At 35.6% G+C, this 17,216-nt stretch overlaps 1 protein-coding gene and 1 pseudogene across 4 annotated transcripts in view; both read right to left on the bottom strand.

The window, feature by feature from the left end:
* Positions 1 to 17,216, bottom strand: part of MAEL (maelstrom spermatogenic transposon silencer) — a 33,357-nt gene that overhangs the window by 12,215 nt on the left and 3,926 nt on the right. For all 4 annotated transcript variants that reach the window (XM_063625052.1, XM_063625055.1, XM_063625053.1 and 1 more), the window contains 4 exons: positions 16,307 to 16,348; positions 5,768 to 5,892; positions 4,940 to 4,994; positions 4,673 to 4,814 (listed from right to left, as the gene is read on the bottom strand). In XM_063625052.1, coding sequence (XP_063481122.1) covers positions 4,673 to 4,814; positions 4,940 to 4,994; positions 5,768 to 5,892; positions 16,307 to 16,348 — 364 coding nt within the window. The remainder of the gene's footprint in view (positions 1 to 4,672; positions 4,815 to 4,939; positions 4,995 to 5,767; positions 5,893 to 16,306; positions 16,349 to 17,216) is intronic.
* On the bottom strand, positions 3,995 to 4,113 carry LOC134734906 (uncharacterized; annotated as a pseudogene).

The raw sequence follows: 17,216 nt of genomic DNA, 5'->3' as shown, positions 1-17,216 counted from the left end.
CAATCACCATTCCATGTTAAATTAAATATCCTCAAAAAGAATGTCAGAATATAAAAACACACCCTAAATGAGAAACTTCAAAACTAGAAACAGAAATAAACAAAAAAGAAGAAATTACGCAACTCAAGAAAGAGAGGAGAAAAAAGACAAAAACATTACAGAAAAGAACTAAATTACCAACTGCCCAAGGCTGAACAGATTCATTTGTAAAGTTAATAAGAGAAACTGAAGAAAGCAGAAACTATCATGAGAATAAACAAAGTAAAAAGGGTCAGAAAAAGTGATTAAAATGAAAGGCAAAGAAGATCAAACATACATATATATTGGACTCCTTATTTTAAGAAGAAACATTAAACAGTGGAACAAAACTAATATTAAACTATGATCTAAAAAAAAAAATCTCCAGAAATAGAACCTGATTCTGTATATTGAAAGGACTCACCAAATGTCTCAGAAAATGGACCTGCATATAAACTCAGAGAAATAGCCTAGTAACAGTATTAGACTTTAAAAATGAAAAAAGACTAAGGTCTCCAGGCAAAATGATCAACTAACTCCAGTCAAAAAGATCAGATAACTAAGGCCAAGATAACTAAGGCCAAGAGAATTAACTGACCAAATTTCACAAAAGGAACACACAAAGCCATAAAATGAAGTTGCATTTTCTAGAAACTCAAGGAAATATGGTGTAAACCATTAGAAAAAGTTTTAAACATGCAAGAACACAGGGAATACTCTTCCATGAGCCCCTGATCAATTTACTGTATCAAGGTTCAGCAAACTTTAACTTTTACGGCATCAAATATCACAGCAGCCAGCTTACAACTACAGGAAATGCAATGAAACACAGACAGAAACACAGTAATAACAGGAGATTACTGTCAACACAAGACATATCAACTGGATAAAATATAACTAAAGAAAATGTAAACAATACAATCAATGTAGATGACATATGTGTGTGGATCTCAAATGCTACATCCCGAAAAGAAAGTATATTCTCATGCCAAGAGAACAGTCACAAAAATTGATTATATATTAAGTCAGCAAAAAAACCCCAAATACCAGTAACTTCCATAAAGTAAAAATATTATAAACACTTTCTGACCACAATGTAAAGACATTGGAATTTACTAAAAGAAACAAAATGCAGAAAGCCCTTTTCACCTGGACATTTAAAAGCCTTGTTTTAAAGAGATGGTGGTTGAGAGTTAAAATGACATAATTTATTTAAAATGGCAATTAAAATATTGCATGCAATAATCTACGTAATTCATTGAAAACAATGATTAAGAGAAAATTCACTCTACTAAACACATAAAAAAAATCAGGCAAAAGATAAATTACATTTCCAGCCCCCAAAACTAGAAAAAGAACAACAACATACAAAGAGAATAACAGCAAAAATTAATTAGGAAGAGAATAGAAAAACAGGTCTAATAAATTAAAATCCTATTGTTTTGAAAAATTAAAAGACAACAGATTTGCTTACAAAAAAATGAGAGAGCACAAATATACAATGACAAGATAACCATTGAAACAGATGAAATTTAAAAAAATTTTGAGACCACACTTCCTTGCAGGTCTTTAAACAAATAACTTTGAAAAGCTATATAACATGTATCATTTTCTAGAAACATACAGATTACCAAAATTTACTCCATTAAAATTAGAAAGCCTAATAAAACCAATTTCCATAGAAGAACAGAAAAAGTTATCAAGGAACTGCTCCTACAAAAATGCGCCAGTCCTAGAGATGCACAATATGTGTGAGAAAAATTTTAAAACATATCTGAAAGACACAAAAGTAGATTTGAACAATGGAAAGATGTCCCTAGTCTTTGGAAATAACTCAACACTATAAATATTTCAGTTATCCCCAAGTTAAGTTATAAATTTAATGCAATCCTAACAAGCTTTTTTTTAATGAAGCTAGAATAAAGTGACACTTCCTAATATTATTTTTGTTTACAAAATGGAAATGCTTTAGACATTCAAAAGCTAAATTAGCAAAAATGGAATACAAACAAGCAAATGAACTTAACTATTAATATATTCCAAAAGAGTAATTTGTACTGAAAGGGGAAAAAAGAACCTAAATAACTTCTGAACAAAGTATTTTGACTATATACTTTCAGACTAAAAGCGATTATAAACAAACTCTAAACAGTTGTATGTCTTTTTTTAAAAATAGTGGTACCATATAATTCTAAAAAATACTTACAGCCAGGGTTCTCATTCTCAGAGAAAGGAAGTTTTTTAAAAAGTAAAAAAACTAGAGAACTCTATGGTATTGGATTGAAATTACAGGTTAAGTGTGAACTCATGATAAGATAGAGATGGATAAAAAGACTGAGAGACCTAGCTACAAACAGATGTATATGGTGTGCACGCACACACACACACACACACACACACACATTTCCTAGCTCTCTACTAAGGGGATCTAGAATCAATGATACTCTAGTAAGAAATGAGCACATCTACTACCCAGATTCTATCTCCTAACTATTATGCTCCACTAAAAGAAACCAGAGTTTCTCGGGAGAAATGGCTAATCCAGGGCTGGAACAAAGAAAGTACAAGATAGGCCTGGAACATATTGTGCCAAATAGAAAGCAAAGAAGCACTGTTAGATAGAAAGCAATGAAGCAGTGTCAAAAGGGCACACAAACCCCTGCTTGAAGGTACTCCCACTGGCCATATATGGAACAATTTGATCATAAAAATAAATTACAATAATAGATTAAAATGTATTGAATAGGAATCCATGAGTCCATGCTCATATAAATGAAAAAAAATAAATAAATGGGTAAAAAGGAGAAACTTTTTTTTTTTTTTTTTTTTTACAGTGGAATGCCAACCAATAAATGCAGAAGGAACAATCAAATTAGAAAAATCACCTTTCACAATGATAGTAACAATTGACTCAGACAAAAAGCAGCACTTGATACTAAAATTTGTATATGAAAGTTTGAGGAAGAGAATACAATACCTACCCAATTTGAAAGTATTTCCCCACAAAATATTTATTAATTATATGGTAAAAAGCCAGGAGCAATGGCTCACGCACGTAATCCCAGCACTTTGGGAGGCTGAGACGGGCGGATCATGTGAGGTGAGGAGTTCAAGACCAGCCTGGCCAACATGGTGAAACTGCGTCTCTACTAAAAATACAAAAATTAGCTGGGCATGGTGGCGGGTGCCTGTAATCCCAACTACTCGAGAGGCTGAGGCACGAGAATCACTTGAACCTGGGAGGTGGAGGGTGCAGTGAGCTGAGATTACGCTACTGCACTCCAGCCTGGGTGACAGAGCAAGAGTCTGTCTCAAAAAAAATATGTATATATATAATATATATATTTTGTAATATATTTATAAATATATATATAAATATATATAAAATAAATACATATATATATAAATATATATATTTGGTGTGTATATCTATCTATATATATATATTTGGTAAAAAAAAACCAGTAACTTTCCAATAGAGAAATATTGATAGGTACTATCTTAAACAAGTGATCAAAGTTATCATCATCAGTAATGGGACAAACTGACATCATATGCCTCCAGATATGACACACTGAGCAGTCAGTCACATAATCCCTTCTGTGGTATTCCTGCCAAAAATGCATAATCTCAATTTAACCATAAGGAAATAAGGATCAACTAAAAGTGAGAAACATTCTATAAAATAACCGGCCTGTACTCAAAAATGTCCAGATCACAAAAGTGAAAATAAGACTGAGGAACTGTTTCAGATTAAAGAGATATAATAACTAAGTGCAACATGTGGTCTTGGACCGGGCTCTAGAATTTTTTTGGCTATAAAAGACATAGTGGAACAACTAATACAATATGAATATGGTCTCGGATTAGATAATAGTATTGTATCCTATATTCAATATTCCTGATTTTGATCATTACACTATGGTAATATAAATTTTCTATACACACACACGCGCGCATGCACACACACAGTAAAATCCTACAACACCCAGTATTCCCAGGCAGTCTCTCATCTAAGTACTAACCAGGCCAATCCCTGCTTAGCTTGTGAGATCAGACAAGATCAGGTGTGTTCAGGGTGCTATGGCTGTAGACTAAACATTCTTATTCTTAGGAAACACATATTGAAATATTTAGGTATAAAGAGGCATAATGATAGCAACTTACCCTCAAGTGGTTTTGAAAAAGTGTATATATATTTAGAAATAAAATTATAAAGAAAATGTATTAAAATGTTAGCAATTAAGGAAACAGAATAGTAAACTTTGTATTATTTTTGCAACTTTTCTGTAAGTCTAAAATTATCTCAAAATAAAAAATACTTTTGCCAATTTATTTCACTTATATATTCTTTTACATGTAAGTACAAGAGTTCTATGTAATAAAAATCTGTCTAAATAAATTTAAGGACATTCTCTCATCAGTATAGAAATTCTAAGTCATAAGAAAGAACAGTTTATTTGGCAGGTTTGTTTTTAGTGATACACAAATAACAATATATCTTACTATCAATGAAATTTTATATTCAGGGAAATACAATGATTCTAAGCTGTTATGGGAAAATATTGCATAAAAAGGCAAAAATAGTCCTACCATATTTTCTCAGTTTAGGAAGTAAGTCAAAATGACTCTAAAACAAAAATGCTAGCAATACCTTGTGTTGCTAGAATAATCCCACATAGCCACATCTAGGAGGCTTCGAATCCAAGTCTTAGAGGGCTCCTTGAGAAATTTTTGTTGGTAGATCCCCACCACAAGATCCTCTACAGTGAGAAGTTGTAGATCTTGCCTGATTTCTTCCATTAGGAAATGGAAAAACACATACAATTAGTAAATTTAGATACTTGGAAGATATCAAAGTGGAAACAAATACAGATATTAACTATAAAGCACTTCCGCAGCAACCCAGAGTTTTACTTACCTGATGCCTTTGCCATATGCTTCAAACACCAGTTGACTCTGGTTCTATCATCAGACTGGAGAAAGCAAAAAAGAAAACAAAACAAAACAAAAAAACTACTTGTAACTTCTCCTACTTTGAATGACTTCTAATGCTGTCCTTTCAAAATGTGGGGGTTGGGAGGTAGGGGGCACAGGAGAAAGACTGAAGAGTTTGTGCCAATGAAATGAAAACTACAAAAAATTGACACATATTAGAAAAGACTACAGCTATTATTAGTCAGTTACATTTATACAGAAATGTTAAGATACTTTATGAGAAGCAAGAGAGACCTAGGGTATGTAAATGAAGAAACCAATGTTCAGAAAAAGATAGATAATCACCTCACAGTTATACTAAGTATCAAGGTTAAAACCCAACTTTTCAACTCCAAGCCTGGAAGAATATAATCTCTCTAAATATTACAAACAAAGAAGGAAGGGATTGCTACAAAGACAGTTTTGAAGAAAAGGTATTCTTGTTTGGAAAGATAGGTGTACAGAATAGAATGGAGCATCCATTCTTAAGAGTAAAAAGATATTGCAGATATTTCAGAAAGAAGAACTCAGAGAACATGAACTCTACCAAAATAGAAATATGTTTAGCTTTTGCAGTCTTCAAAATCCCTCCAAAATTGGAGACATTTTTAAAATAGGCACTATACCTAATTACATTCAAAACAATTCAAAATGAATGTGTTTTAAGACACACAATATACAGACAAAAATACACAGGCAAAAATTCTTTGTTTTATGGATCTTTTGGTACTATAAATTGATATCTTAAAAGAACTTCTTAATCTGAAATTACCTTGCAGTAGATAGGTGGCCAGTTCCCTGGGTTGGGATGAATAAATCTATAAAGGTTTTGTAACACAGTTGCTTGGTTATGCCCACGTTCAAAATTTGAAATAGGAATCTTGTGACTAGAATCACCTGAGGGAAATAAAAAGTTCAAACTTTGAGCAAGATAAATATTATGGGGTAGGTATGGAAGTGGGGGTACAAGAAGAGAGTAGTGGGTAACACATAGTTAAGTACTTGTACAAAGCCCCGTTTTGGTAAGGATTTTACATATTTTAACCCACAGTCTTACAGCCATTCTATGATGTGATGTGATATGTGTGTGTGTGTGTGTGTATGAGAAACAACTGAGAATCACAGAAATTAGTAAGTTAATAATTGGTAAACAGTTGAGTCATGACTTAAACCCAGGTTTGTTCAGTAACCAGGCCTGTGGTGTTTTACTGTTCCCATGCTGCCTTTCATACATTAGTAAGGCTTGAGAACTTAATAGTAATGACTGCTTTATAAAAAGTTATATGATGACACCCACTTCACAGGAAAAAAAGGCCAAGTAATTTAGACCAACTTTCCCACAGAAAATAAAAAAGCGTAAGGATATTAAGATCACATAGAGCATTAAGGAATTAATGGGTTAAGATTAGATAATGTATCAATTCAGAGACGTGAGATTAGCTTTAGGGAAGTTTTTCCTCTGGATCATTTGCCAATTCCGGAAGAGGAAGCTGAATGACTGAATAGAGTGCTTTTAACAGCTTCTGGGCCTGGCCTTCTAGGCCCCCAGGTATCTTAAAAAAGCAAACACAAACCCTTTCCAGAGGAAGTTAACATTATCATAAGTCTCAAATTACTCTGAAATCATTACTTTCACCAAATACTCCATGAACAATCAGGTACGCAATAAAACAACAATGAGAACGAATATATAGTTGACAGAAAGATACCCACAGGTACTCCAGATTTTGAATAGACAGATTTTACATAATTATGTCTGAGGAGATCAAATTACAAATTTTAGCATAAAATTGTTAATTATATATATTAAAAAAAAGATTCAGGAAGCCAGGTGTGGTGGTGTGCACCTGCAGCCCCAGCTACTTGGGAGGCTGAGACTGGATCAATTGAGCCAGGAGTTTGAGGCTGCAGTGAATTATGATCATACCACTGCACTCCAGCCTGAGTGAATGAGCAAGAACTCCATTCCCCTTTACTCTCCCCCAAAGAGATGCAGGAGTTGTTCAACTTCTAATGATAGATTAGGGAAAAGCTGAACAAATAAAACACCTTCGAAGACCCACAGAGACAAAAACACGATGAGGAATCATGAATCATGGGCCTAAAATCTTGGAAAGCAAGAAATCTTAGAAAGCTGAATCTGGCAGTTGGGTTTGTTTCTTCCCAGGGCCAGTTACCAATTCTGGAAGAGGAGATTTAGAGGCTGAGAAACAGAACAGAGTTTCCAATAAACTCAGACCTGGTAAGAACTATTTTATTGCAATATTACTTACCTAAAAATTTATAATTAAAAAAATATTCCATTGTCTTCTGCCTTCCATTGTTTATGCTGTGAAGTCAACTGTAAATTTTACTAATAATCCTTTGGTGATTACCTGTCCATCCTTCCCCCTTTTTCCAGTAAAGGCCAACTAAAAATTGACTTTTGTGATGTCTGAAACCCAATTTAAAACCACCTCAATCCATGAAAATGCATTAAGGTAATCTGAGATGCTAGTGACTCCAGCTTTCTGACAGACACAATCATAAATCTTCTTTGGAGAGAAATAACAAGATTTCATATACACTGTTTAGCACTCGAAAATAACTAGACAATATGAAGAGATTCTGTTAGCTTGACTGAACATCACCATAACCAACAGACTATAAAATCAGCTCCAAAAAGAAGATCCCTATAAGAGGATTATCCGACATAACACTTTAAAATAACTAGGCTTATTATGTTTAGGGAAATTAAAGGCAATATTAGTAATTTCTGTAGAGCCATAAAAAAGAATCAAATTCAAAATCTTAAAATCTATTCCCAAACCCATTTTATAATGGCAAAATAACCTTGATAATAAAATTAGATAATCTTAGTCTTTAACATAAATGGAAAAGTCCTAAAACAAAATAGTAACAAACAAAACTCGGTATATTGTATGTGAAATATATAGTGACCACGCTGGGTTTGTTCCTGGAAGACAATGTTCGTTTAACACTAGCAAACCACCACATGAGGCCGGCGCGGTGGCTCACGCCTGTAATCTCAGCACTTTGGGAGGCTAAGGTGGGCAGACCACTTGAGATCAGGAGTTTGAGATTGGCCTGGCCAACATGGCGAAACCTTGTCTCTAATAAAAATACAAAAATTAGCTGGGCGTGGTGATGTGCACCTATAATTCTAGCTACTCAGGAGGCTGAGGGACGAGAATCACTTGAGCCTGGTAGGCAGAGGCTACAGCAAGCTGAGATAATGCCACTGCACTCTAGCCTGGGTGATGGAGTGAGACTCTGTCTCAAAAAGTAAATAAATGGCCACATGAACAAAAGGCAAAAATCATACGACATGCAGAAAAAGTATTCATTAAAATGTGCAACTGCTATCTCCCTAGCCAGATAGGGAATATAAGCATATCTTGGAGATGCTGTGGGTTTCAGTTCCAGACTGCCACAATAAAGCAAGTATTGAAATAAAGTGTCACGCAAATATTTTGGTTTCCCAGTGCATATAAATGTTTACTGTACTCTATAAAGATATGACTATATTAAGTGTGCAGTAGCATTGTTTTAAAAATGAACATACCTTAATATAAAAATATTTTATTGCTAAAAATACTACTGATCATCTGAGTCTTCAGTGACTTAACAATCTTTTTGCTGGTGAAAGATCTTTTTTAAAAAATGTTTTTATTTCCATAGGTTTTTGGGGAACAGGTGGTATTTGGTTACACGAGTAAGTTATTTAGTGGTGATTTGTGAGATTTCGGTGGACCCTCACCTGAGTAGTATACACCGAACCTAATTTGTAGTCTTTTATCCCTCACCTCCTTCCCACCCTTCCGCCCCCAAGTCCCCAAAGTCCCTTGTATCATTCCTATGCCTTTGCATCCTTATAGCTTAGCTCCCATTTATGAGTGAGAACATATGTTTGGTTTTCCATTCCTGAGTTGCTTCACTTAGAATAACAGTCTCCAATCCTACCCAGGTTGCTGCGGATGCCATCAACTCATTCCTTTTTATGGCTGAGTAGTATTCCATCATATATATACACACATATATATACTACAGTTTCTTTATTCACTTGTTGATTGATGGGCATTTGGACTGGTTCCACATTTTTGCAATTGCAAACTGTGCTGTTATAAACATGTGTGTGCAAGTTATCCTTTTCGTATGACTTCTTTTCCTCTGGGTAGATGATATCCAGTAGTGGGACTGTCAGAATTTTCAAATGGTAGTTCTACTTTTAGTTCATTAAGGAATTTCCACATATTTTTTCCCATAGTGGTTGTACTAGTTTACATTCCCATGCTGGTGGAAGATCCTGTCTTGATGTTACTGGCTGCTGACTATCAGGGTCATGGTTGCTGAAGGCTGTAGTTGCTGTGGCAACTTCTTAAAATCAAACAATGAAGTTTGCCACATTGACTCTTCCTTTCATGAAGAATTTCTCTGTAGCATGTGATATTGTTTGATAACATTTTACTCACAGAACTTCTTTTGAAATTTAAGTCAATCCTTTCAAACCCTGCTGCTACTTTACCAAGTTTATGAAATATTCTTAGTCCTTTGTCATTTCACCAGTGTTCACAGCATCTTCACTAGGAGTAGTTTCCATCTCAAGCAACTAGTTTATTTTCTCATCCATAAGAAGCAACTCCTTACCCATTCAAGTTTTATTGTGAGACTGCAGCACATTTTCAGGTTCCATTTCTAATTCTAGTTCTCTTCTATTACTTCCTCCACTGAAGTCTTGAACCGCTCAAAGTCATTCATGAGGGCTGGAATCTACTTCTTGCAAACAACCTTTAATGTTGATATTTTGACCTCCTCCAATGAATTATGTATATTCTTAATGGCATCTAGAATGGTGAATCCTTTTCAGAAGGTTTTCAATTTACTTTGCTTAGATCCATCAGAAGAATCATCATTTATGATGGCTATAGCCTTATAAAACATATTTCTTAAATAATAAGACTTGAAAGTTGAAATTACTCCTTGATCCATGGGCTACAGAATATATGTTGTGGTAGCAGGCATGAAAACATTAATCTCTTTACATCTCCACCAGAGCTCTTGGATGACTAGGTCTACTGTCAAAGAGCAGTAAAATTTTGAAAGGAATCTTTTTTTTTCTGAGCAGCAGATCTCAACAGTGGTCTTAAAATATTCAGTAAACCATGCAATAAGCAGATGTGCTTTCTTCCAGGCTTTGTTGTTCCATTTATACTAGCACAAGCAGAGTCAATTTAGCATAATTTCCTAAAAGCTCTAAGATTTTCAGAATGGGTAAATAAGCACTGGCTTCAACTTAAAGTCACCAGCTCCATTAGTCACTAACAAGAGAATCAGTCTGTCCTTTGAAGCCAGGCACTGACTTATCCTCTCTAGCTATTAAACTCCCAGATGGTATCTTCTTCCAACAGAAGGTGGTTTCATTTTCATTGAAAATCTGCCATTTGCTGTAGCCACCTTGATCAGTTATCTTAGCTAGATCCTCTGGATGACTTGCTGCAGCGTCTGCGTCAGCACTTGCTCCTTCACTTTGCACTTTTATGTTATAGAGATGGCTTCTTTCCTTAAACCTGATGAACCAAACTCTGCAAACTTCAAACTTTTATTCTGCAGCTTCCTCACCTCTCTCAGCCTTCACAGAATTGAAGACAGTTAAGGCTTTGTTTTGTATTAGGCTTCAGCTTAAGGGTATGTGGTAACTGGAGAATGCTGATCTATTCTGACCACTAAAACTTTCTTCATGTCAGCAATGGGGCTGTTTCACTTTCTTATCATTGGTTGTTCACTGTAGTAGTACATAAGTTTCCTTCAGGAACATTCCCTTTGCATTCACAACTTGGGTCATTTGGCACAAGCAGCCTAGTTTTTGGTCTACTGCAGCTTTTGATATGCATTCCTCACTAAGCTGAATCATTTCTAGCTTTTGATTTAAAGTCAGAGACATGCTCCCTTTACATAACCCTTCCTTTCACTTGAACACTGAGAGGCCATTGTAGGGTTATTAATTGACCTAACTTCAATATTGTTGTGTCTCAGGGAATAGTGAGGCCCAAGGAAAGGGAGAGATATGAGGCAATGGCCAGTCAGGGGAGCAGTCAGAACACATACAACATTTATTAATTAAATTTGCCATCGTATATGGGCATGGTTCATGACACTCCAAAACAATTACAATAGTAACATCAAAGATCACTGATCACACATCACCATAACAGACATGATGATAATGACAAAGTTTGAAATATTGCGAGAATTACCAAAATGTGACACAGAGAAAAGCAAGCACATGCTACTGGAAAAATGATGCCAATAGACTTGCTCAATGCAGGGCTGCCAGAAACCTCAATGTGTAAAAAAATGCAATATATGCAAAGTGCAATAAAGTGAAATGCAATAAAACAAGGTGTGCATGTAGAAGGAAACATCTTTATCCTGATAAAGGGCACACACCAAAAACGGGGGCGGGGAGAGAAAGAAGAAACTACAGCAAATAGCATACTCACTGACGAAACCCTAGAAACTAGAGGTCCTGGTCAGTATACTAAGACAAAGCAAATTTAAAAAATTTTAAATGAAGATATATAGATTAGAAAGAACGAAGTGATTTAACTTATATGATAAAGTAATTTTCTAAAAACTCAGAGTTTACCAATGGGTGGGACAAAACCAAAATATAAAAGTAAACAATTAGAAAATATAATTTCAAGGGATATCACTTATAACAGCAACAAAAGGCATGATAAACTATAAATTTAACGAATGACATTCAGATTGTTAATGGAGAAAATTATAAAATTTTACTGAAAGACATTACGGATCTAAAAAATAGGAGGGAAGCCCCATGTTAACAAATATAAAGATTCAATATAATGAAGATACCAGTTTTCTCCAAAATGACCTAATGTAAAACAGGAAGAACTGATTCTAAATTGTGTTTGGAAGAACAAAGGGTCAAAGCAGCCATGATATTCCAAAAGAACGAGGTCGGTGGCTTATCTATATCATCAAACTACTGTGTTTAAGAATATGATATTGACAGCAAAAAAAGTAGAACAGAACAGAATAAAGAGAACAAAAGATCCTCCCACACACAAACAGAAACATGATATGATACAGGTGGCACTACATATTGGGGTACAAATTGATTATTCAATAAATGAGGCTGTGATAAATGATTATCCACATGGTTAAAAATTAAAGTGAATCTCTCCCTCACACTATACACAAGTCAATTCCAGGTAGAATAAGAACTTGAATACAAAAAATAAAGCTCTATAATTTTTAGAAATAGAGATTATTTTCACAACCTTGGGGTAAAGAAGAATTCTTGAATAAGACACAAAATCCCACAAATGATAAAAAATATCGACACATTTACCAAATTAAAAATAAAAACAAGCTGGCACAGTGGTGCATGCCTCAAGTCCCAGCTACTCAGGAGAGTGAGGCAGGAGGATCACTTGAGCCCAGGAATTCGAGCCTGCAGTGAGCTATGACTGCATCTGTGAACAGCCATCATGCTCCAGCCTGGGCAATAAAGCAAGACCCCATCTCTAAAAATCAAAAAATGTTTAAGAAGTCTGTTCATTAAAAGACACCATAAAGAGAGTGAAAAATACAAGACACAAACTGAAAACAGGTATCTGCACACAATTTTTAAAAATCCATCAGCAGATAAGATAAACTTCCACAAATCAGTAAGAAAAACAAACGATTCAATAGAAAACGAGTGAAAAATACTGAGTTAAAAAATACAGGAAAGGAAATATATATATCACGCTTGTAAAACCCGCGGCATGCAGGCCTCATGCGGCCCAGGACGGCTTTGAATGCAGCCCAATACAAATTCATAAACTTTCTTAAAACATTACAAGATTTTTTTGTGATTTTTGTTTGTTAGGTTCAACAGTTATTATTAGTGTTAATGTATTTTATGTGTGGCCCAAGGCAATTCTTCTTCCAATGTGGCTCGGGGGGGCCAGGCGCGGTGGCTCACGCCTGTAATCCCAGCACTTTGAGGACCCAGGCGGGCAGATAACGAGGTCAGGGGTTCAAGACCAGCCTGGCCAACATGGTGAAACCCTGTCTCTATTAAAGATACAAAAAATTAGCCGGGCATGGTGATGCACACCTGTAATCCCAACTACTCAGGAGGCTGAGGCAGGAGATTCACTTGAACCTGGGAGGTGGAGGTTGCAGTGAGCCGAGATCGTGCCACTGCACTCCAGCCTGGGCGAGGGAGTGAGACTGTCTTAGAGAAAAAAAATGTGGCCCACGGAAGCCCAAAGATTGGGCACCCTGATACATACAATAGGTTAGTTACATAAACATTGAAACAAGTAAAATTAAATACATCATTTAAACAAATATGTACATGTAGTAAAACTATTCAGAAAATAAATACACAAAATTCAAACACAAAATTCAGAATCATAGTTTTCTCATAAAGAGGGAAGGGAATGCCATCAGGGAGAGATATAGGGACTTTCAATGGCACTGGAAATGTGCTATTTTTTCAGTTGACTTGTGGGTGTTTTTTTATTAATGTTCTTTATACCTTAAATAAATGTTATAATCTGCTCTGTGTGTAGAAGCTTCCTTTGAAAAGCTGATGGACCTTTTGTATAGGAAACTGAAAGCAATTTTCAAAATGTTGATGTTTTAAAGCAGAATTTCTTTCAAGAAAATCATTAACCAGTAAAATGGAGAGAAGCAGAGCTCATCTGGCTAGAGTGGGGAAGGAGAAGAACCAGGACCTCCTATACTCTCACTCATAGTTCATAAAAGATTAGATAGCACAGGAGTATTTGAGAGATCCATATGCATGTTCCTTAAATATCACTCAAATTCTTCACATCCACATGTAAATTTGTTCCAGTGTGTTACTATACAAAACATGGTCTCCTCCAAATCAGCTCAATTACATTAGCATAAGCATTTTTAGTTATTATGGTGACAGGTGTCACTCTAATAGTCATTTATCTTATTTAATTGGCATATTTCCCGGGATCATCAAATTGGCAACTTAAGACACACTCAAATTGGTAAGCTCCAAACATTTTAAGTTTCCTTGAATGAGAAACATTGTACTCAGTTTCGACTAGGTTGAATAATAAATTAAGAAAACATTTCTAGAATCTTTAATAGATTTTTTTAAAGAATCATGCTTTCTGTTAATCTGATTAATTTGAAAAGGTTGTAAAAATAGGTTGTCAAAAATAGATTTTTAAGAAGGATTTAACAGAATCAAAATAGCAAAGAAACAGTAAGCCAGTGACAGTCTCAGAAATGAATGTCTGGCACATAGTAGGGATTCCAATGCATTTAACAGATGAATAAAGCTGAAACAGAGTTTAAGTAAAAACGTGAAAATTAATTCACTGGCTAAATTTCCATTTATTTATTTATTTTTTTAAACTGCCATCTAGGTCAATAACCTCAGATGATGTAACAGTTGGGGATATTACCTATGTTCACACTTTAAAGCAAGTACAAAATTGTTCTTCCATATTGTAATTACTTTCCATTCAAAGCTATGTAAGAAGGAACTACTGCCAGGCACGGTGGCTCATGCCTGTAATCCTAGCACTTTGAGAGGCTGAGGCGGACAGATCACCTGAGGTCAGGAGTTTTGAGACTAGCCTGACCAACATGGAGAAACCCCATCTCTACAAAAAATACAAAATTAGCCAGGTGTGGTTGTGCATGCCTGTAATCCCAGCTACTCAGGAGGCTGAGGCAGGAGAATCGCTTGAACCCACGAGGCGGAGGTTGCAGTGAGCCTAGATTGTGCCATTACACACTCCAGTCTGGGCAACAAGAGCAAAAGTCTGTCTCAAAAAAAAAAAAAAAAAAAGGAACTACTAAAACAATTCTCCCTTACATTTCTTATTCCATAGTCTACAACCCTGATTCCAGTCAAATAATGAATTAGTACATATTAAGAATTCAAAATATACAACCAAATATAAGTCCAAAATATGTTCATTTATAAAGAGCAGTGTTATAAGTATTATAGCTGCTGGTTGTGGCAGATATGAAAAACTTTTTTTTTTTTTTTTTTTTTTTTTTTTGAGACAGAGTCTCGCTCTGTCGCCCGGGCTGGAGTGCAGTGGCGCAATCTCGGCTCACTGCAAGCTCCCCCTCCCGGGTTCACGCCATTCTCCTGCCTCAGCCTCCGAGTAGCTGGGACTACAGGCGCCCGCCACCATGCCCGGCTAATTTTTTTTGTATTTTTTAGTAGAGACGGGGTTTCACCGTGGTCTCGATCTCCTGACCTCGTGATCCGCCCGCCTCGGCCTCCCAAAGTGCTGGGATTACAAGCGTGAGCCACCGCGCCCGGCCCGAAAAACTTATTTTTAATTTCAAACACTTCTACAGGCTAGCTGTCCACATTTTTAAGTTAAAAAAAAAAAAAATTACTGGCTGGGCGCGGTGGCTCATTGCCTGTAATCCCAGCACTTTCGGGAGGATGATGCGGGTGGATCACGAGGTCAGTAGATGGAGACCATCCTGGCCAACATCGTGAAACCCCATCTCTGCTAAAAATATAAAAATTAGCTGGGCATGATGGCATGTGCCTGTAGTCTCAGCCACTCAGGAGGCTGAGACAGGAGAATTGCTTGAATCAAGGAGGCAGAGGTTGCAGTGAGCCGAGATCACGCCCCTCCGTTCCAGCCTGGTGACAGAGCAAGGCTCCGTCTCAAAAAAAAAAAAAAAAAAAAAATTACCTTATAGACAGGAATCATTAAATAGTCCCTATGCACTGACACTTTTAATATACATTTAAAAATAAACCTATTCCGATTTTCATTCTATTTAAGCAGAAAATCACTTAAAACCTAATTCCCAGAAAAAGGGTTTAGTTCAAGGGCTTAGATATACAGTCATGCCCTTTGGTTGCAAAATACTTAGAAAACTGTTTTCCTCATCTAAAAAATTCAGAACTCTTTATTTTTGAAGTATTAACTTTTAACACATAACTGAAATGGATGTCCCTGAAAATAGTCCTAAATCTAGATAATTTGAGACCTCTTAAAAGGCTTTCCTAAGTACCCAGCCACTAAGAACAGCCGACCTTGAGGTCAAAGGATATATACAGAAAATAAAACAATTCCCTGAAAAGGGACAGTATATTATCAGTCTATAAAAAATTTAAAGATCACAGACACCATCTATCACATCTATGCAGATTCTCTAACAATAACCTAAAGTTATTTTCCTCTTATTTTATAGTTTGTGTGTAAAAGGAGTAAGTCTAACCAGATATGAATACATTCAAGTCGCAAATCCTACCCCATTCCTTTATACTTACTTGCAGCCTGACAATGAAATCGAAATCCTCGTGGAATTTCACCTGCAATACAAAAGATCGTGTTAAGAAGAAGAAATTTCAAAGTTCTCTAGTGCTACAGTAATACTTTATAAGATGACCAAGTTATCACACAGAAAGGTAATTTTTTTTACATGAAAATACAAAAGATTAAACTTTTATAGGGTTTATTTTTAACCAAAGGTATGAAAACTGTTAAGGAATTTGGTATATTGTCTAAGCTACTTTTAAAAGTAAGTTACTCCTTACAGAGAAAGAAATGCTAGATAAAGAAAGCATGTGTCAAAAGAGTCTTAGCTCCACGTCCATGCATGGGCCTTAGGGGGCCATAAGGGCGTTGATACAGCAAGGTGTATATGCGTTTCTCAGAGTAAAAACAGTCCCCAAATTCTGTCTTTTTAATATTTTACAACCTATGTGGCGAAAAGCAGCTCTTTGACTTGTCCTAAGTAGCAACACTCACAAGTGTCAGTAGGATGATTATTAGTTTTTCTGTCATCTAAAAATGAGGAGGAAAAAGTGCTGGGATGTCCTAATTAATTTTAAAGTAATTGATAATTGACAAAACTAAAAATGAAGTCATGTCCCCAATCTCTTCTCCCTATATATTTTTCCTACTTACCTTCAAGGGTATCAAATCCTATGTGTTCATACCTACCTTGCTTTTTAATGGGATGGAACAGTAGGAAGAAGAGATGCTGATAATATCTGAGAGCTGATTAAGTATTAGGCTATTTCCATATTTGTCATCTATTCCTTAGAACAATCCTCCAATAGATATTATCCCCACTTTACAGATGAGCTAATAGGTTCAGAGAGGTTAAGTAATTTCTTCAAGGCTACAAAGTAATAGCAGCTTAAAAAGCTAGTTACCACTGAGGTGAAGGATGAG

Source organism: Symphalangus syndactylus, chromosome 12 (assembly GCF_028878055.3).
Source record: "Symphalangus syndactylus isolate Jambi chromosome 12, NHGRI_mSymSyn1-v2.1_pri, whole genome shotgun sequence".
Classification (NCBI taxonomy): Eukaryota; Metazoa; Chordata; class Mammalia; order Primates; family Hylobatidae; genus Symphalangus; species Symphalangus syndactylus.
Note: the sequence above shows the minus strand (reverse complement) of the source record. Positions and strands in the feature narration are given on the sequence as shown.